Genomic DNA, 21794 nt, shown 5'->3' on the forward strand with positions numbered 1-21794 from the left:
ATCCTAATTATAAATCATTAAAAGTATGTATTAAGGTTACTGGGTAATACCTGTGTATCGATTACAAAAATATACTGGAAAATACACCATACTTAGTGCAGCTTTTCCTTTTATATAAATCAGTTTTTCTCTTAGCCTGAGGTTTGTGTGTATATGTGTGGTTCTCCAAGTGTGGTTCTTGTATTAACGTCATCAGCATCACCCGGGAACCTACAGAATGGAAAGTCTCAGGCCCCACTCCAGACCTGCTGAATGAAACTCTGGGGGCAGGGCCTCGCCAGGAGGTTCTGACGCACACTTGAGTTTGGGAATCACTAGTAGGTTTTAAATGTGTCACACAAATTAGCTATTTCAAAGCATGTCATCTCTTTTTCCAGTTTGGTAAGTTATTCAAGACTGGATATTTATGCATGGCTTTTGCCTAATGAAAGATACAGTAAATTTAATACTTATCGAACAAGTCTAGACACTGGCCTTAACAATTAATAAAAATCACAAACCTGATTCTGTAAACCACGAAGAGGTAGAATTTGGGTTGACTGTTTCAAATCGAACCACCTGGTTGAAGTCTCTCCCTCTACTGACACCAACACAAACTAAAGGGTACTCCTGTTCAGGAACTACCAGCATTTCAAACATTCTAAGTGGACATGGTATAGGAAAATCTATGTGCTAGAAAAAAAACAAGATATATTAAACAAAGGAAAACAAAAGCCAAATAATTTCATAAGAACACTATTGACAATTTTAGTTCTATGAAAATATATGAAATAGTACTCTCCACTATGAATACAGCTTCTTCTCACAGAAACTCAGGATTTGCAGAAAAATCCAAATTATGAAGTATCTTTATAAAGACTGTAAGGTAAGCACCCGTAAAATTTTTTTTAGTCAAAAAAAAACACATGCTTTTAGGATACTAGGGCTAGAAAGAAGCTACAAACCATCTGTCCAACCCTCTTTTTTTCAGAGGTGGAAACTGAGACCTAGCAACTGGGTGGCTGTTCCAGGTCCCCTCCACCCTTTGTGGCAGAGTCGCCTGTCTCCCAATTTGATGCTATCTCAGTAATACTCCTCTGCCTTCTTATCCAACTGAGCTAACGTGGATGAGAAAACTGAAATGCTAATTAGCAAGAGACACTCCTCTTACAAGTGTGGACAGAAAAATCCCCCAAATAAGAAATTTAGCCCTGTATTTCAAGTGATTCAACTTAGTAAATTAAGTTAGTTATAACGCAACCGATTTTAATTTTATGTAAGTTTAAAATTATTTTTTATTTTGCTACAAAGAGACTAAATATATTCTTATTTTGAAAGTTTGGAAAAATAGATGGAAAATGCTAGCTTCATTAATAATCAGGGAATAAAACCACAAGCTACTATACACATCCACCAGCAGAACAACAATAACAAGGGTTATTAATTAAGGGTTATTAATAACAGAGAGGAGCAAACACTCATACACAGAAGGTGGGAGTACAAATTGGTACGACTATATCGGTTAATTACATAACCATTAATGCTAAGATATGCCTCCCTTAGAACCCTGCAGTAACACTCCTAGTTATCTGTTCTAGAGAACACCACTACATACACGCACAGGAAACATGCAAAAATATTCACAAGCTGCACTGCTCAGAATAACCAAAAACTGGATGGAACCCAAATGCCTATCAATAGTAGAATGGATAAAATGATGACACAGTCACACGATGGGAAATTAGAGCTCAATGAAAACGAACAAATTGTAATACATCCAACAGTAATGCTGCACAAAAGAAGTCAGACCCAAATGAATATATATTTTATGATTCCACTTACATATTGTTGAAAAATCAGGTAAACTTAATGCTGACGTTTAGAGGTGCATGATTATGATAAAAATGGAAAATGATTTGTAGGGAGTGCCATGGGGAGGTCTGAGGTGATAGCAATGTTCTTTACAATAACAAGGTTGTTTATAAAAAATATACTGGTCTTACACATATTAAGTCTACTCTTAATATATTTTATATTTTTTGTTGCTTTTAAAAATAGGCTGCATTTTCATTATATTTCCCAAATGGCTATTGTAATATCTTTAAAAGCTACTGAATTTGACTTATTCTTTAATCTGGGAACTCACTGTAAATTCTAGAGAAACTAAATGGGTGAAATGGGGCTATAGTAACTACCAGTGTTAGGAGATACAGCATGGTCCTCATGGCTGGAACGTGAAGCTCTGTGTCCCCCTGCTGTCCCCACATCCTTCCTTCCCTGCAACTGCCGGGGGGCTGCCCCTACTCCACACCCTCTCTAGGAGCAGTCCCACCTGGGGGATATGCTGTGGGTAAAATCTGCCCTGTTTTTAATAGGGTAAAACATTTTAAATAATTCTTTCTGAAATGTGGAAAGAGCAAGTAAGACAGAAAGAAAATAATGCTTCTGTTTAATTTTTTTTTCCTGAGCAAATAAGAAAACCAACAGAGTGAGGATACTTCTACTTAGCCTCCAACAGTAACTAAGCAAAATGTACGAAATGTATGAATCATAAACAGAAGAGGATTCCCAAATAATAGTTTTAATTCCAGTTGCTACTGGTGATGGTCCTTGAGGGCAGTGACTATAATCTTACTCATCTTTGTCTCTCTAGTTAAATAGCACTGCCTGGTTTGTAACAAGTGTTTGCTTCAATTTATAACTTTTATTTATGATGAAAATATAGTCTAGTGAAGCAAAAAAATTTCTCAGAAATGTCATGAAGAATACAGATAGCACAAGCATGTTTTTGAATACATCTGATAAGAGTTGTAGTATAGAAATATCGTAAGGGGGAGGGTATAGCTCAGTGGAAGAGTGTGTGCCTAGCATGCACAACGTCCTGGGTTCAATCCCCAGTACCTCCAATCAGGTCAGTCAGTCAATCAATCTAACTACTCTCATACCCCAAAAGGAAAACCAAGCATTTGATTAAAAAAAATATATATCATATCACTTGAGATAATGTCAAATATAGCTACAAAATATACATATAGAAGTCCTGAGCAGAGAGACAGAGAAAGGAGAGCTGGGTTAAGATGAAGGGAAGCTAAATAAGGGCCTAAAGCTCAGGGATTTTAAGGAAAGCGGGAAAAGTGAGAGGTCTTGAAGTGGACCAGCAAGCAGAATTCTACTGTGGGTCTAATATCCTAGAGTATCAGCAGCAGACCTCATTCGTCAGGGCCAAGTTCCCTGGTATCATCTATCTACCTGGCAAAGAGAACATATGGATGGGTATTAAACTTCCCATGTCTTCAAAGTATATATTCTTTCCTGCGTGCTCTTCAATGGAGAAAGGGTTAAGTGGTTTAATACATCACGTAATACACAAAATTCATTCATAAGGTTTAATCAGACTGTCTGTATCCATGAGCAACTGATGTAATGAAACTGTCATTCTGACAGGGGTTACGAATGAAAGGAACAAGAAGGACACATCGCTAACAGACTAGGAAGGAAGACAGGAAAGCAAAGGGCTGCAGAGGAACAACTACATACCCTTTACCCACCTCTAGGATGCACTTTTGCCAAACAGGCAAGAACAAAAAGGAACTGAGAACAAAACAACATGGCTGGAAATGGGCTGGTTCAGCAGCTCTGCTCTGGACAATTTATAAGGCTATTTTCCCCTTGAACTTTTGGTTTAAAGAATTTTTTTTCGGTGAATTTACCTGTGGAAACACTACTGCAATGGGTTTTAAATTTTTTAAACTCTTTTTTCATTTCTTTAGCCCTAGTTAATTTTGAGGTTAATAAATACTGATGTGAAAATTAAAACTAGATTGCCTAGTTACTCATAAAATTAAATAACAGGAAGCCAATACTTTAAACACCCTGGTTCTGTATTATACAATTTAGAAAGAATTCACTCCAATTTTATTTTGATCCCAATTTCTATGGAGATATCAAATGTTCATGAAATAAGACTACTTGATCTATATAAAATAGCAAATAAAATAGCTTAAAAATTCATCTGGTATTTCCTTGGGGTGACTGAGCCAGCACTTCACAGATTTTAAGTTAGTTTTTCCATAAAATTTAATATTAAACATTTTAAAGAATATCCATTAAAGAGTCTAGAGAAACTAACGCACACAGAACCATCCATGGGGAGGCCTGGGCAAGTTAACAGGTAGGCAGACAACCAGAACGAAGACTTTCCCTCAGCATGGTTACGCCGACGCACAGGTTGTCTCTGCTGCAGTGGATGGAGCAGGCCAACAGAGAATATATTCAAGTAACACTTCTCTGCTCTTTCAGCACCTCCTGTTCTTGACATCAGACTGTACGTGTGAGTCACTATTTCCAGCTCCTCTAACTGCCGTAACTCTGAACTCTTTGTCTAGTCTCTTTCAAAACTTCGATCAGGCCAGTTGAGTTCCTTACAATTGGGCAGATTTTCACCACTCTGCCACATAGCCAAAATCATTACATTAACTTAAGAATTAACTGGGAAAAAAAAAAGTTTTCTTGAAAGAACAGGAAAACTGACAAGCTTTTACACTAAAAATGACTTAGGCTGATATTCATGCTTACCTTAATTAACATAAATTTCTGCATTGGTTCAACCCATTCTAATAGAACAATGCTAGTCTGAAGTGCCCCACATAGGTATTTATGGCCCGTGTAAGGATTTCTCACTGTCAAGGCAAAAAAGTACATGTAACTTCTCTTATAATACAAAGTCCCTACAGGAATAGTTGCATGCTTTAAAAACAAACAAGCAAAATCTGGCTGCCAGTTCAATTTCTTAGACTGCAGAGTAAAAAAGAAACACTACTTCAGGTAGTGTAGGAAACTCCCTTATCATTTGCAGGATTTTTATTTGTAAGCACAAGTGAAACTGCTGGTTGTTATGGGGCCTGGGGGCGAGAAGAAGGACTTTAGGTCTTATGGCAGCAGGGAGACTAGCTGAAGCAGCAAGACTCTGAAGGAAGGGTCCAAGTAGGTCTGGGGAGAAGTCGCCAAATGGAGAGCTGCAGCACATTCAGGGGTATGATTCAGGGGGCTTTTGGTAGTAATGTTCAGAGGCAGTAACATTTTGGGCTTAGCTACATGAAGACACTAATCAAATCTCAAGGACAGGCTTACAAATAATAAAACTGAATTGTCTCAGAGTTTTTTAAGGGAGGAAAGGAAACTGTTTTTTGTTTTTGTTAGATGCAAATAAATCAGCTAGTTGTTATGGGGGTGGGGATGCTTTAGGCTAGAGGTGTGTGAACAGGAAGACTATAACCTTCACATCACAAATGTAAGGTTTCACATATTAAAAGTATGAAAATACACGCTGAGTGAATAATGGTGAATGAAAAGTAACAGGCTCCTTGGAGAACAAGGTGTGATAAAGTCCTGTGGTAAAGTCATCCTACTCTCTCCATTTGCCCAGTCAAGGAATTTTTGCAAAACAACTGTATGTGCAAGGTACTACATTAGGTTTAGTTTACGTGGAGATAGAATGGCCAAGACATTTATTTTACTTAAAGGGGAAAAATAAAACTATTACTGGCAGAATGTCCTGGAGTAGTACTGTTCTACACTAGGTTTAAAAATGCGTCTTACTGCGTTTTCTGATACACTCTGCAAAGCAGGAGAGCTACATGATTTCAGACAGTTTACTTACCAACACAACACTTCTGACACCACTTGGTTTCAGGGATTTTTGCTGATACAGCAAATTTCCTAAATAGAAATGAATATATAATACATGTAGGCAAAGTTAGTACATGATAATGGTACTGTCACAGATCAGTGGGGAAAAGATGAACTGTTCAAAAACTGGCACTGACATAATAGGTCATCTGTTAAAAATAAGAATAAATTGGGTAACTTTCTCATCCCTCCTCCAATCAATTCCAAATGGATTAAGGATTTAATAAGAAAAACAAAACTAAAAATATTCAGATTTTAGAAGAATACAACCTTGGGATTTCTTTTAAAAATGCAAAAACAAATCATTCAGGAAAATACTGATACACTTAAATTGATATTTTTTCACTGATGGATCCCTAGCACCTCAAACTGTGAGTGGCATTCAATTCGTTGAATGAATTTGTTTAATACGTTATTAACTTTGGTTTACCAAAGGATACCACTGAGAAAGTAAAAAGATGAGCCACAAACTAGGAAAAGAATAGGCCTCTATTCTGAAAAAATGACATAAAAAAGTTAATGCATTAAAGTTTATGCGTGTTACACTCTTTAGGGGCTCTTTACTTTTAAAGTTTGGTGGTCAGTTTCTAAGTTCACAGGAATTTTTAGGATTATCAAAGTCAGAAAATTGGAGAAAATGGAGACATGCTATAAGTAGGCAGAAAAACAACAGCACAAAGTGGCAGCTGGGAGAGAAAGAGGGGCACGTAAACAACATGGGAAGAAACTCCCTGACTAGGAGCCATACCCCTAACTCCAACTACAGAGATTACAGTACAAGTATAATAAATCAAGTTCATAATCCACTATCAAGTCATGATGAAAAGATCCAATTAAACTCAGTGTAATCTATTTTAAGACAAAAAAGCTTGCAGTATATTTTAAAATAATATTCATCAAAAACTTAATCTTTTTCTGTGCACAAAGGGGCATATAAATCTTAGCTATACTGTAAACTCAGCAATTAACAACAGATTTTCAAGCTACTTAAAAGCTAAGGTTCTACATTACTCTCTCTGCAACTAATATTGCAAAGGAGGAAGGGTTATATTATAAAATTTTTGTAAAATACAATTTATACCAGTCAGGAGAACTTTACTAAACAAATGAGGTCCAATATAATAATAACCAAAAAGAAGAGAACATAATTAAAAATCCTTGAAAGTAGAAAAGCAGAACACTTCGATTTCTAAGTAGTAATTATATTCTATTAAAAATCTTCATTTAATAAGTCATTTACACTTTCTAAGTTTAGAAAATACTTCCAGAAAAATTTATTTCATTCAAAATGACACAATAAGTCTAAAGCACTTTGTGATATAAAATTACCATAAAATTACAGAAAAAAAAAAGTTTTAACCTTGCAGAAAAACAATGAAAAATTTAGAAAGAAAATGTTTGATGTAATTGGAATGCATAAAGTAGAAAATTTTAAAAGAATGTGATAAACGTTTCTGAAAATATATTACTTTTTGCAGTTTTTTCGTTACACGATTTCTACACCCCCAAGCTTAACGCTTCTTCAGTTTCTGTAGTATAACTATTTTCTACAACAAATTAACATTATCTCCATGGATGAAAATACAACTAAATGTACAGCTACCTTGGCAGTATTCTGTCAGGGAGTTTGTGTGCTGGAATAGCAACAGGTAACTTTTGCATTTGTCTTGCATAATCAAAAAGCCCTGGTAAATTATGGGAATAAAGCTGAGAGGCTTTACCTGTAGAGAAAAATGAGTAAGACATAAAAACTGGTAACATAAACAGGAACAACTGTAAGGTATTTAAAAACTAAAAAACTTACCAGATATAGACAGCAAGCAATTGTTCATTACATACAACCATGTACACCTTCGGGGGAATAGCTGATTAAAAAAAAAAGCACAGAGTTTACAAAGGGTACCAGATAACAGTGGTGTAAACACGCACATACTAACCATGTGTGCTGTCATATCAATAGGCCAGTTCTTAAAAAGGAAACTTATTTTTAATAGAAATTCATTTTGTAAGGTACTTAATACAAGATGATATACATACATACACATTTATATGGAAGAAAAATAAATTAGCAGTGTAATTTCATTATCTAAGTTTCAACATGGTATGATTAGCTCCAGTCTCCTTACGGTAAGGACTACGTAATTCCAAACTACATGGGGTGAAGGACATTTTCAAACATCTATTCCTTTATTTTGGATCTGGGGTTTTAAATAATTAAGACTTTCTTGTGTACTTCCAAAAAAATGTCCTTATCTAGGCATATGGGACATGTATGGCTTTTAGAGCAGAGGAGAGAGAAAAAAGATCACGGTGTAGTGAAACACAGGATATGGAAACTTGAGGTATGGAGGAAAAATAGGCTGAGAGAAAATATGATGAAAACTTACAAATCATATAGGACATACATGTGGAATTCATTACTAAAATCCAGCACATAAGAATTGAGAGGCACCTCTCTGGAAGCTTTAAAGTGATCGATCGTATTTAGGGCAAAGAAAAGAGGGTTTCATGAAACACAGTTAATATATTTTGAAGGAAGAAACAATTGCTCTCATTAACATTTCATTGGGAGTGGTTCTGTGGTTCTGAAAGTGGTCCTTGAACCCACAACATCAGCGTCACCTGGGCATTACTAGAAGTTAGAAATGCAAATTATTGGGGTTCGTCCCAGACTTACTGAAGCAGAAGTTCTGAGGATGGACTCAGCGATCTACGTTTTAACCAGCCCTCCAGGAGAGTCTGAGGTTTGGGAACGACTGATGAACGTAATTAAGGATTCTGATTTAACAAGCTTGGCTGACGGGTTTGCCCTGACAGTCCCTACTAGGTTACTCCAAAACAGACGGGGACGAGGGTTAGGTGATGGGAAGAACGAAGAGACGAATGATGAAACATCGAGGTCTCTAAGGACATTATTAAACCGCAGAGTCACAATGATGGCCCTGAATAATTAAAAGAAGGTAATAATAAAAGGGGGAGAAACAAAGTAAAATCTATTTTAAATAAAATCTGATTCTTTCATTTATTTGCTAAATGTACCTACATATAACATGTAATTTCTCCGAACAAGTAAATGTGGCATTGCAATGTGGGTTTTAATTTTGGAAAACTTGCCTATTATAACTGTGTCTCAGACTGAAAGTACATATATAAACATTCCCTGCTTTATACTCTTCATAAAAATTTCACAATAGAATTGAGAATACATTGGCTACATTGAGAAAATTAGGCAGATAAAAGAAGGGGAAATAACTTACTCCAAGACACATACCAGTACATGTTGTCAAAGTAGCAAGAAGCTGATTTTCATTTAATTCAGGATTGAAATGTGAGTTTATTTTCAGAAAAATACATACTTAAAAAGCATTGCTAGTACCAAACCTATAGTTTATTATGAAAATACATATTTGTAAATATAAGTGGGTTTATTAACACAATCACATATAAAGTACCAGGGTTAAGACAAATTCTTTTGATAAATATCAACATAGGGAACATGGAAAAGTATTTACGCAAAGTTTTATTAAATATTGGATTTCACTTCTGATTTTCATTTTTAACCATGTTCAGTAAAATTCTAAAGCTTCTAGATTTTTAATGTCTACTTTCCTTACCAAAAGAGGTGAATTATTTCTGGGTGAAATAATCAGTTTAATAAAGGTACACTATTAAGAAGAGTGGGTTCTGCATTTTGCCTAGATTCAGATGGCTGCTTTCTCAAAGACACTGTGACCTTGGGTAACTGGCTTAATCTCCGTGTCTCAGTGTTCTTATCTGTAAAACGGAGCACCTATCCTATAGAGCTGTCGTGGTGAGTGAACGCGATGCTCCATGTAAGGTGCTGAGAAGACTGGTGCACACTGAGTGCCTAATAAATGTTAGCTATAAATAATAAAAGCAGATAAATTTTACATCATTTCTCTGTCATGTTCTGTGTCATGTTCTCACCTTTCAGCATCTTCCCCTATCTAGGAGACTCACGGCATAATAATCAATTTCACAGTAAGATGAAGAATCTCAAGATCTCACGTATACTCACATTCTCTACTCCTATAGGCTTCCTCTGGGAGGGAAGATATTTCACTTTGATGGGCATGTTTAGTTCAAAAAATATTACCCCAGTTGTGTAATTTCAAAGAAGGGGAGTTACTACAGACTGGCGCTGGGTGGGGTTGAGTGCCTTCACTCAACAGTCCCTTAAACTAGGTTGATAAATGCTTACCCCATGATGTTGGTCTTGCTGTGTACAATTAATACTCATACCAGTACTGTGATTTTTAGGTATCTTATTATATCCAAGAAAAATATTAACCACGTTTGAATTAGTTATTTATTATTACAAATAACAAGATTCTTTTCTTTTTTCCCCTACTTCGTATGTATTTTTCAGCTACTTCACACTATACTTTCTCCCAGATTAAAAGATTTAAAGTATGTGTATCGAACAGTTAAAAAATCCGATTAAAAAATGTGATGACAAACGATGGGTATATTTCATTACAAAGAAATTATTATTACTTATGGATTTTGCTCTCCATTTTGTTTGTAATCAACTGATACTGAGAATGGAGGATTATACATACATCCCACAGGCACCCAAAACTCAGCATGACCAAACTGAATGCATCATCATTCCCTTCAAACTGACTTCTCCTGTACATTACACTCTGCCTGGAGGTCCTGTCATTCACTCAGTCACTCAAGAAACCTGAAGTCAACCCGGATTTCTCCTTAATCTTCATGTTCAACTGGTCATTCAATTTGGCCAGTTCTAGCTCTTTAATCCCTCTCTAAGTCCAGTGGTTCTCTACAGAAGCACTGCAAGTGGGAGAGACAGTATGATGAAGTATTTAAGGACAGGGACCCTGGAGCCAGCTTGCCTGGGCCCATATCCCAGTTCATCTACTTGACAGCTGTGGGATCTTTGAAAAGCTACTTCCTGAGCTTCAGGTTTCTCATCTGAAATGATAATAACAATGGTACCTACTTCTAAGAGTCACTGTGAAGACTGAGTAAATTAATATATGTAAAGCATTTAAAAACAGTACCTGGCACATAGTAAGCTTTCTATAGGTATTAGCTATTAATGTCATCATTATCATCATTTTTGTAGACAGGTTCTTTAGCATTCCTGGCCCCTGGGTACTAAATGCCAAAAGCTTCCCCTAAGTCACTGTGACAAAAATGTCCCCGTACAATTCCAAACCCCATTTTTTCCTCTCTGCCTTCTTCCTTCTGCCCTGACTAGACACTTCTTTAACCATAGTCTCTAGTCTCATCTCTCACCACCATGCAAAGAGTTATTTCTAAAACACAGATCTGATAATCAGCATGGTTCACAAAGCTCTGGGGTTTGGCACCTGCCTGCCCACCCAGCTCCATTTATTGTTACTATTCTACATTCATTCTATACTCCAATCAAAGTGTCCATTCATGGTTCCCCATCCATGCCATGCTGTTCATGACTCCATGCCTTCATGTTTATCCTCTGTCTGTCTGTCAACCATCACCATTTATGTCTCTCATCTCCCCACAGGAGGCGCTAGTGATAGCCACCTCTGTGACCTGTATCTTGTACTCCCTCCGAGTGTGCCATCTAACTCCAAGTGTGTTGCAGTTACTGGTTTACATGTCTGCTTCCTCTGTTACAGCATGAGCTCCCTAAAGGTGAGGGCTAATCCTCTGAATGTGTCTTTAGTATCTGGTAAACAGAACATGTTCTGGGAAGGTTTTATGAATAAAAGAGGCAGCAAATCATAGCGCTGAAATTTATTTCTCATTTAGTGTCTACATATAATAACTTAAGAATTCAACAAAAGGAAAAATACAAAATAACATACCTGTTCCATTGATGTTTCATGAAGTTCATTGAGATTCAAAGTATAAATCCCTTCTTCAGCACCAAATATCAAGTACTGATCTGAAAAAACAAAAGTAATCCACTGAATTTGATATATAAGATATTTTTTAAAAGGATTTATATAATCTAAAGTATATATACATTAACATGTGTATATATAACCATATGTTATATATACATTAACATATGGTCTCTAAGCAGTATTTTTTATTTTAATGCAAATAAGTGCTCAGAAACACTAGCTCAATGAATTGAGTTATATGCAAATATCAGCCTCAAAGCAGTGAAGAACACTTATGTAAAAGAAGCTTTGAAGAATGGCACGCTAGGGCCCCTCACTCATCACGGGGTGCTAAGGACTGGTAGAGACTCTGCAGTTCCTTTTCTAAATTCCTTTTGGGAGAGGATCACGTGCAACTGACATACAGAATACAAATCAAGAATAGCTGATATAGACTTAAAATATTTTTGCAGATGGGCTGTTATTATAAACATAACATGAAAAAAAACAAGATCTGACTACTGCCTATTTAAAAAGCTAATTAACACTTGAATACCTGCTAGGGTACTCAGTATCTTCTAAAAGATATTAGAAGTTTGACCATGCTCCTGTTTGATTGGTTTTTATGATAATATAAAACATGGTCCTGGGTTTAATCCCCAATAACTCCATAAACAAACAAACAAACATATCTAATTGCCCCCCCCAGAAACAAAAACAAACAAACAAAAAACAACAGGTGAAGAACTTCTCCAGACTAAGCTGAAGTACGCTGAGAACAACTCAGAATGCCAAGAGCATGCCTATACTGCCCAATATTTAGGATGAGGACTGGCAGATTAAAGGCATAAGCTATAGGGTCAGACAGGATGGAACTGGGTTCAAACGGCAGCTCTACTACCGATCGGCTATGCACAATGGCTCTCTTTGAGTGTCATTTTCTTTACCTGTGAAATAAATGTATGTTTTACATAGATGGATGGCACAGAGTATATGGTTTCAACATATCGGTATGGTGACAGTACACTGAAATTTTAACGTCATGTGTCACCTCAAACACTGCTAATAACACAGAGAAACATATTAACTTAAAATATTTTAAAAAACTGTAACGAATTCTTTTTCAGGAAGATATGTAGAAAGTAAATAAAACTGATGAAAAGGCATAGTACTACCTCTTGTGTCTGGGTTTATCCAGGATGTTGCACAGTGAATTTTCAAGGGACATCCATTAAAAACCTTTGAAAAACATGCACCCATCTGGAAAAACAAAAAAATAACTAAACAAATATACAAAGTCTTACTCATTTGTCTTACAGTGGTACCACAGAGATTCCAGGCACAAGAACTGTCAAATGATACAAGGTTTTACTTCAGAGAGTCATTTTATTCTTCCTATCTTCTGAAATAAACAAAGCAGTAATAGTAACTAATTCTGCAAAATAATTTGCTTACAGAAATATTACTTATATGTTCCACATTAAGAGCAATACAGTAGTCTCTGGTGAGAAGGAAATCATAATCTCTACAAAGGTAAAATGTGCTTATTTCATAAGCCTAAAAATAGCATTAATCACTGAATTTAATATGACAAAGTGGAAGAGATACGACTGATTTGAAATTCATATATGTACTTCAATCTCAAAAAACCCACTTTTAAAAAACACTGAGCTATCTGATTATTTTCCCTGGAAGGATTCAATTAAAAGCTTTATTCTTTGATGTTAATATTGATTTGTCAAGCCCATTTACAAACCTTTCAGATAATAAATACCTTATAATGAAATATATGTCACTCATTTGAACATTTTTTTTTGATCTTCAAAGAGTAAAATGTTAATTACTGTTCTGGTTGGAATAAATAAAAACAAGAAAGCTTACTTATTTAATCACTTTTACTCCCAAGAACTTGAGGGAAAAATACAGAAATATTTGGTCAGAGGAACAGGACTATACATCATTTTAGAGCAGGAATGTTTTCTTCACAATTATGGGGATAATACTTTGAGCGATTATAGCTGACTATAATGGATTAAAAAATTAACATAAAATAATCAAAATAATAAATCTTAAGATTTTCTTTTTAAAAAAAAAATGTTTTTTAAACGGAGGTACTGGGGATTATGCTAAGCATGAGCTCTACTGCTGAGATACACCCCCCCCCAAGATTTCCTTTTTATTCATAGAAATCTACCAACCAATATTTTAAAAGATTTTATAGTCCCCCAAAAAGAACAACAGGCTGGCAATACTACCAGGTGGTAGGATACCAGTAAAAAATGTTTTTACAGTGTAGGGCAGAAATTATATGATTTAATTAATCCCACAATTATCCTTAAGACAGGTACCAAAGTTGCTATGTTAAGGTACTGATAATCCCCTAAAAATCCGAATGACAAAATGAGGTACAAAACAATCAAACCAGTCCCAAGTTAAATCAAATTTATAGTTAGCCCACAGTTATCAGCTCTTCCCTGTCAACTGCATACCTGATACAGGAGTTTCACTTTGTAGCCCAATAGGAACTCTCATCCGTGTGTGTGTGCGCGCGCGCATGTCTCTGCTAGACTGGGGTGACCTCTACACCCAAAAACCTTTTTATTTTGTAACATAAGAGATAATTAATTTAGATCTTTATACTAATTAAAAAGTAGAGTTAAAAGGTAAGAAGGTTAAAAAGTAGAATTGAAAGAACTAGGAAAACTATGGACACTAATGTTACATAAGGTTTTAAGATTATAGATTTAGATCAGCAAAAATGTTGCTCTATCCATACTAACCAAAAATTATGGTGCATTAATGTAATTTTAATTCTAAAAAAGACATCATGGTATGTATTTATTTCTAAAAAAACCTACAAGGACTATAATATAGGACACATTTAAGTTCCAGTTCTAGGTCTGGTTAGAACTAGGTGAAGTTTTGTGATCTTGGTGACTAAGATCTTTGGGTCTCAGTTTTATGCATGGGCAAAACAGAGTTTGGGCTAGATGCTCCTCTAGTTCTAAAATTCTATGCTTTTAATGATTGAAAACACGTAAGAGAAAAATGTGTCATATCTACATTTTGTACTTCCTATTATACCCGTGCCTTTTTTACGCTGCTTCAAAAGTATGGGCAAAGAAAATATTAACAAATTTTCAAATAAAGTAGCTTTAAAATACATAATTTATCATAATTTCCTTTTGAAAAGCTTTTTTCCAGATATAATCAATTAATATTTAAATTAGCAATCGTCCAGATTTTTTTTCAATAATAATGGTTCTTTCAATCAGGTGAAAAAAAAAAACAAAAAACCCAAAAAACCCAACCAAAGGTACACATTTAAGCAATTATCTGCTGTTGTATTTAGTTTGAAAACTTAACCTATTTGATATTTGTACTTACATGCACTTTAGGTGTTGGGGGTAGGCCATTACTAATAGGCTTCTAGAAAAAGAACAAATGCATGATTATACTTCTTGTTGTTTGGTATATCAATACTGTATTTCAACCACATGTATTGGAATAAAATACATGAATACATTCTTTTTTGTCAAACAGAACATTACAGATAAAGCTGAAGTTCCCTATAGTCCTTCTACAGTTCACCTATTCCTAGTACCTGCCCCCCACCCCCAGTGGTTTACTACGTACCCTTTCAAACATTTCTCTAGGCAATTATATGTACTCATGTATTTGTGTATCCTTCCAGACCTTTTTGCATGTTTATATATATGATCCCACAGAAATATTGTTTTTGTGTGTTTTTGAACAGAAACACTCACTTTTATCAACTTGTTTGTCTCAACACTGGGTCTTGGACAGTGTTTTATATGAGCACATTGATTCATTTGTTTTAACTGCAGCACAGTATGACTTTATTTAGCTATTCCTTAGTTGTTATTGGATATTCAGATTATTTTCAATTTTTTTTACTGTAACAACATTGGAGAAATGATCACCCTTGTACATACCTTATTACACAATGTGTGAATGGTTTTTTTAGAGACCATGAGAAGTGAAACCAGTGGAACATGGGGTCTGTACCTTTTACAATTTAGTGGATACTGACTGTCAAATTGCCTTTCAAAGTGCCCATTTCACATAACACCCGCCAGCAATGTATGAGAGTCCTGGTTCCTTATAGTCTCACAGACACATAATGGTATCAAACTGATTAGTGAAATATGTTTTCTCCTGTGTTTCTTGTTAATCTGCACGCTTCTGATTGCTAGGAAGCTTGAGAGTGTTTTTAAAAAAACATTTATTGGCTAACTCTATTCCCTCTTCCCTCCTCTATGAATTCATTTCCCATCTTTTTTTAACTGAGTTTTTTAACTGTATTTGTTGGAGCTCTTTATATAATCTAATTGAATACTTTTTGTTATATATATTACAAATGCCTTCTCCTAGTCTGCAGATGATCTTTACTTTGTTTACAGAGTGTTTTGTCAATTGAAGTTTTAAATTTTGATGAATTCAAATGTATGAATCATTGGTCACAGTATACTGATAGTTTAAGGAGAGCAAAAACAGCACATTTTTGCTCATCTGCAATATTCTCAAGAGTACCAGATATTTTTCTAAGTGGCTACATTTCCTGGGGTACATGATTTGTCTCTGGAGAAAGACTCTCCTTGGAAGAGATTATACTTTAAACATAAATTTATGAAAAAACCTTGATTTCTTTTGAGATTATCTTAATACCATCATTATAAGAATGATGTTATAATTGTATTTCTCAATCGACTATAAATCAATTATTTAAATGAGACAAAAATTTAAAAGCCACTGTTAACTGATGTCATATACATGATACAAATGAGATATTCTGGGTAGTATTACTTACATGAGTAACTTTTAGACATTCTAAAGACTGAAACTTTACTTTATAGATATGTTTATGAGGATATACAGACTAATACTGCCATCAATTTCTGATAATTTTTTCCTATTTTGCAAATAATCTGTACTTATTTTTATATTGATGTCCTTAAATTATCATAAATCATCTATTTTAGCAAAATATCTTTTTTTAATTCTGGATTTAATTTTAATAACTGTCATGTTTAACTTAAGTACTGACAGAATTAGCTGTAAATAATTTCAAGAAGCTGTACAAACTATAATCATGTTTCCATATACCATAGATACTGTTTATCCTTTGATACAGTCGTGACATATTTATTTCAGAATTATAGACTGTTAATTTAACTTCTATTCCTTATCCTAGTAAAATAAGGTAATAGAAAAAATGAATTGAAAATGAATAAATTTAAAAAATGTATTCATCTCTCCAGGGTTCTTATACTGTGTTAGAGTCATAGAACTGCATTTTTGTGCTACTACATTAGCAGGGCTGCTAAAACTTACATTGATGAAAGCAAAAAGGCACTACTCTGTTGGACAGACTTCATAAAACCTATTCGTGAAGGACATTTCATACTTTTATTAAAAACGTCCTAAGTTTCACAGATTACAATGGATAACCCCAGTCAAATTTACTTAACTGAATTATAAAAAACAGTGTCATACTCCACAGTGAAATCTTATAAAACAGTTGAACAGATACAGTACAAAAGCTTGTAGCAATGTGCTTACTGCACAAAACTGCAGCTATATGCACACAAACATATTAAATGTCCTATAAATATGTATAGGAATAACAAAGGACTTTTTTGTTGTTTTAAGTTCTGTGATGATGGACAAACATCTTCTGATGATCAAGAGTAAATTCTTTACAAATGTGAAAAATTTTTAATCTCCTTGATAAAATTCTATTTACATTGCAGTAGTTATGTCATAGCAACAGTTATCCAACATTTGTAACAGGAACAGCTGCTAAGGCTAATTTCATCTCTCCTGAAGTGATACCTTATATCTACTAGAAAATAATCAAATTTTCTTCTTTGTTAGCTATTTTCTTTGAGTAAGAGTAGTAATATCATAAAGTGTGAAACAGAAATTTGTCCTGAGGTAGAAGCTATTTTCCTTATTTGCCTATGTCCTTCTTCCCATAAGTTCTTGAGACTATAAAAAGAATCTGTAAGAATCAATTCTCATCACTGAGTATAATATTTTCTCAACAATCACAAGAATACTAAGTGTTTACCTATATGCAGAAGGTCACATTTTATAATACGCTATCATAAATTGGCCTAAATAATTTGAACAGCAGAAAGCCTTCAAGTTTACCACAACAAAGTCAATTTTTTCAAGATTTAAACAATCTATTATCATTATAATTAATATACTAAAGTACAAATATACTAATTGTAAAATATACAACTGATATAGTTCCACTAATTGTAATTACAAAACTATTTTAGTTGTGAAAAAAGAAACAAATATAAGAAGAGCTTACAAATATAAATACCTACTGGTACATCTTTCTTTTCTTTCCTTGAAAGGTTTGTGCCTCTATGTTCATTCTGTTGTTGATATAATGAACCATCTCGTTCACCATTTAACTGGAAGGAGCTCACCCCATTTCCTTCAATAAGATATGTTTAAATATATTAAAAAAGGATTAATTTTCACAAAAATTTCATTCAGAAAATTATCAAGTAGGAAACAAAAATATTTTAAGACAGTTCCAGTCTTCATCTGGGATCACACAATCAGAATATTCAGTACTGTTACAAGTCATATATATATATACACATATACACAGATTCTTCTACTTTTATCTCTATTTCTTTCATACAGGGAAATTAAAATTAAGGTTGTATCTAAGTTCTAAGTACATATATTTGTGTTCAAAAGAAAAAAAATACTGAATACATAACTATTTTCAGGAAAGGGGCAATTTATAGTCTGTTATTCAAGAAATATTAGCTGCTCTTTTTTTAATTGCTTCTTTTGCAATGCACAAAAGAAACTTTACAGTATTATAACAGCACCTTCCAGTATTAATTTGGAGGCAAATACTTAGAAAATATTGACAATCATTTTTCTAAAAACAATTAAATGAAATAAAATAAAGGAGTTAGACAAGGTACTCTCTTTTTTTTTTTCTAAAACAGAAGTAACTGAGAACCAAAATACATTTTCCTTGTTTATTCAGAGTTTTGTTTCTTTCGTTGCAACACTTTAAATAAACGATGAATTGGACATAAACAATTCTCCAAAATAGGGAAGGCTAGATATGAAATGAGAAGCAAGGGGCAAAATATCCCAGACTAGGGCATAGGTAATCCTGTCATAAAAACACTTCAAACCATGACCCCAAAAGTAGAGAATACCTCCAGAGCTACTGCCTCTTTCTTCTCTCCTCCTCAAAGGAATTTCAAATAATCTCTTAAAGAAGGATTTCCCCCCATTTTCCCACATGTTATGAAAACCTGGTAACATTCTTCATTCACCCCTGCTTCCCCCATTACCTAAAGCAGCAGGCTTCTGTGGAGGTAACCTGGGAGGTGGTGGCCTCGGTGGAACTTGGGATGGTTTTGCTGGGCTCTCTGATGTGGGACATCTCTTGATTGTTCCTTGACTATCATCCTCAGCAGAATGAGGTTCCTGTGGTATGAATATGGACTTAGGCTGAAATAATACAGAAAAGGAGACCAATGATTAAACAGGAAATTATTCATGTTTCATTAAACATTAAAAATATTAAATATTCTTCCTGAAGTAAATATTATCACATATCAGAGGCTTTCAAACTGTGTTTATCAGCTGAGTTTCAAAGGTTATTCAACTATCTGATTCAGATGATCGTTATATCCTGAAAATGTACACTAGGTAAGTTTTCTCAGAAAAAAAAGGTCTCTTTTTATTAACTCCTCACAAGCCTATCCACTTGATATGCTAAATAAAAATATTCTGCTCTTTCTGATCTCCAATTTAAATGAGTCTCTTTTTATTTTAAACATTCAGGCTAATCAAAGTTCACCTCTTTACAAGGCTAATCTTAACTGTCTCTTTTAGATGACTCAATGTCTTTTATGCTAATGCATAAAATTTCAGACTGGGAGTAGGAGAAGATGCTAATTAAGATTTTATCAAATGAGAGAATACTAACACAGCAATGCAGGACACCTGAGAAACTTTCTGTGCAGACATTGGGAAAACCTCCAGTCAGCTGAAGGTTTGGAGAATTTATAAAACCTTATAATGTGTTCTTTATTAGGAAGACTGCTCAGAATTTATCTCTTTGAAATTCAGATCTCTATATTTCTGCTAGTGTTAAACTAAATAAAGTAAAAACAGTATTATGTACCTCTGTGTATCATGATTTAAGAAAGTATAAAATGAAAACAAAATATAGTAATACAATGGATATCAAGATTGGACTCCAATTCTCATTTACAAAATTTCAAACCCTCGAATAGCTCATTTTATAAAAGTTCACTTTATAATTAAAATTTGCTATGCAAATGAACTTAGAAAATAAATTTAAATTATCATACCTATATTAACTAATTTTATTTAAAAAAATCCCATCAGTTGGGATTATTATTTTATGATGCTTCTTTGTTTGACAAAAGGATTTTGTTGCTAAAAAAAAATCTTGAAAATGACTGTCCTTTATTTTGTATTTTTAATTTAAAAGAATCTTCTGGAAATTAAATATCTGTGATGATAAATCACTATTCTTTACCTATTCTCAAGAAATCAGTTACTAGTAGATTGTAGATTTTGAGGAAAAAACTTATTTAAAAAATGTGAGTTTATCCCAAATGAAATAGCAATCCATTAATTTAATCATTTTCACGTACAGATTTCTAGAACTTATTATTTAGAATAAACACTAAATAACAAGTTGGATAATTTAAAAAAGACAAACAAAAATAATCACAACCATTTACTTATATCATGGTTAGTAACTTCTTCATGATTTTTCTTTGTGGATCCCAAGTGAAAACAGGCCAGAGCATAAGTACTAATATAGTATTACAGTGGCAGAACAATCACACACATATGCAATTCAAACTGGAGAACAAGCCTGCCTACCTTTGGTGGCAAAGGAGGTGGAACTTTTGCTTTCATGGTTGAACTGTAAAGACATAAAAGCTTAGAGTCAGAACTTCTCATTTTACAAACAAATCATTACTAAAATGATCAATTTTTCAAAGCTGTCGAAGAAAAATTTGCATAAACAAGTTTCTTTTTCTAAGGTTATGAGTGTTTTACAAAGTATTTTGTGAAATGTTCAAGTTATGTTGGATGAAGTATTATTCAGAAGTAACTGAGTAGATGTGCCTTCTTGGTTTCAAATATTATATAGTAATTAAAACTGGAAAAGATAACTACAATTCCAATTTATATCAACTGAAAGGTAATTCATATAAAAACATAAGCAACAACTGCCTTAAGGAAAAACAGCAAAATGATATAAAAATATATCACAATGGAAGCTTCATTTTTACTCTTGTTAGATACGGAATATCTCTGATGAAGCTCATCGAAAGCAATATACATGCTCTATGAAATTCTCGGCAGCATTTATTTGATTGAAGTTAAGATTCATTACAACCCAGGATCAGAGTTTTACAACTACTAAACATTAAAAGATTATTGAGCATAAACTCTCAGATGAAGAAATCGAGGCCCAGGGAGGTTAAGTGACCTGATTCAAGGTCACAGAGGTAAAAAGGAAAACCAACTGCTTGTCAGGGGCTCTTGTCACTCTACCATGAATATGTATCTGTCTTTAAAAAAACAAAAAAAGAAAAGGACTAAATATCAATACTTACATAAGTGAAAATATTGCCCCCTTAAAAATACATTCATATGCAAAGTATGTTTATTTGAAACATATCAGATGAAATTTAAACAACCATATAGTAAGACTGTGGTTGAGGTAATAATTACAGCAGCTACTAATGACTAATTTATAACATTAAACTACAAGGTATGTTTACTGTCTTTGTTAATATTTTTCAAAGTTTTCTGTTATCAACTAGTGCTATGGACTGAATTGTGTCCACTCAAAATTCCTATGTTGAAGCTCTAACCCATAATGTGTTTGTATTTGGACGTAGGGCTTCTAGGAGGTAATTAAGGTTAAATGAGGTCCTTTGGGTAGGGAGCTGCTCCAACAGAATTGGTGGCTTTATAAGAAGAGGAAGAGATCGCACGCTCTCTCTCTGCGTGCGTGCGTGCGTGCGTGCGTGCGTGTGTGCGCGCGCGCACACTAACAAAACACCATGTGAGGGCACAGCCAGAAGGTATGAACTTCCCAGCTCCAGAACTGTGAGAAATAAATTCTGTTGTTTAAGCCACCAGTCTATGGTATTTTGTTAAGGATGCCTGAGTCAATTAATACAACCAGAACAGAGA

At 34.2% G+C, this 21794-nt stretch overlaps 1 protein-coding gene across 4 annotated transcripts in view; it reads right to left on the bottom strand.

The window, feature by feature from the left end:
• Positions 1 to 21794, bottom strand: part of MAP4K3 (mitogen-activated protein kinase kinase kinase kinase 3) — a 155582-nt gene that overhangs the window by 10064 nt on the left and 123724 nt on the right. For all 4 annotated transcript variants that reach the window (XR_012511878.1, XM_074378754.1, XM_074378755.1 and 1 more), the window contains 11 exons: positions 20466 to 20508; positions 18893 to 19052; positions 17891 to 18003; positions 14916 to 14957; positions 12704 to 12788; positions 11508 to 11587; positions 7472 to 7532; positions 7271 to 7388; positions 5639 to 5697; positions 4555 to 4658; positions 501 to 672 (listed from right to left, as the gene is read on the bottom strand). Coding sequence is in view for 3 of the 4 variants with exons in the window: in XM_074378754.1 (XP_074234855.1) it covers positions 501 to 672; positions 4555 to 4658; positions 5639 to 5697; positions 7271 to 7388; positions 7472 to 7532; positions 11508 to 11587; positions 12704 to 12788; positions 14916 to 14957; positions 17891 to 18003; positions 18893 to 19052; positions 20466 to 20508 (1037 nt within the window). In the remaining variant the exon portion in view is untranslated. The remainder of the gene's footprint in view (positions 1 to 500; positions 673 to 4554; positions 4659 to 5638; positions 5698 to 7270; positions 7389 to 7471; positions 7533 to 11507; positions 11588 to 12703; positions 12789 to 14915; positions 14958 to 17890; positions 18004 to 18892; positions 19053 to 20465; positions 20509 to 21794) is intronic.

Source organism: Camelus bactrianus, chromosome 15, assembly GCF_048773025.1.
Source record: "Camelus bactrianus isolate YW-2024 breed Bactrian camel chromosome 15, ASM4877302v1, whole genome shotgun sequence".
Lineage (NCBI taxonomy): Eukaryota > Metazoa > Chordata > Mammalia > Artiodactyla > Camelidae > Camelus > Camelus bactrianus.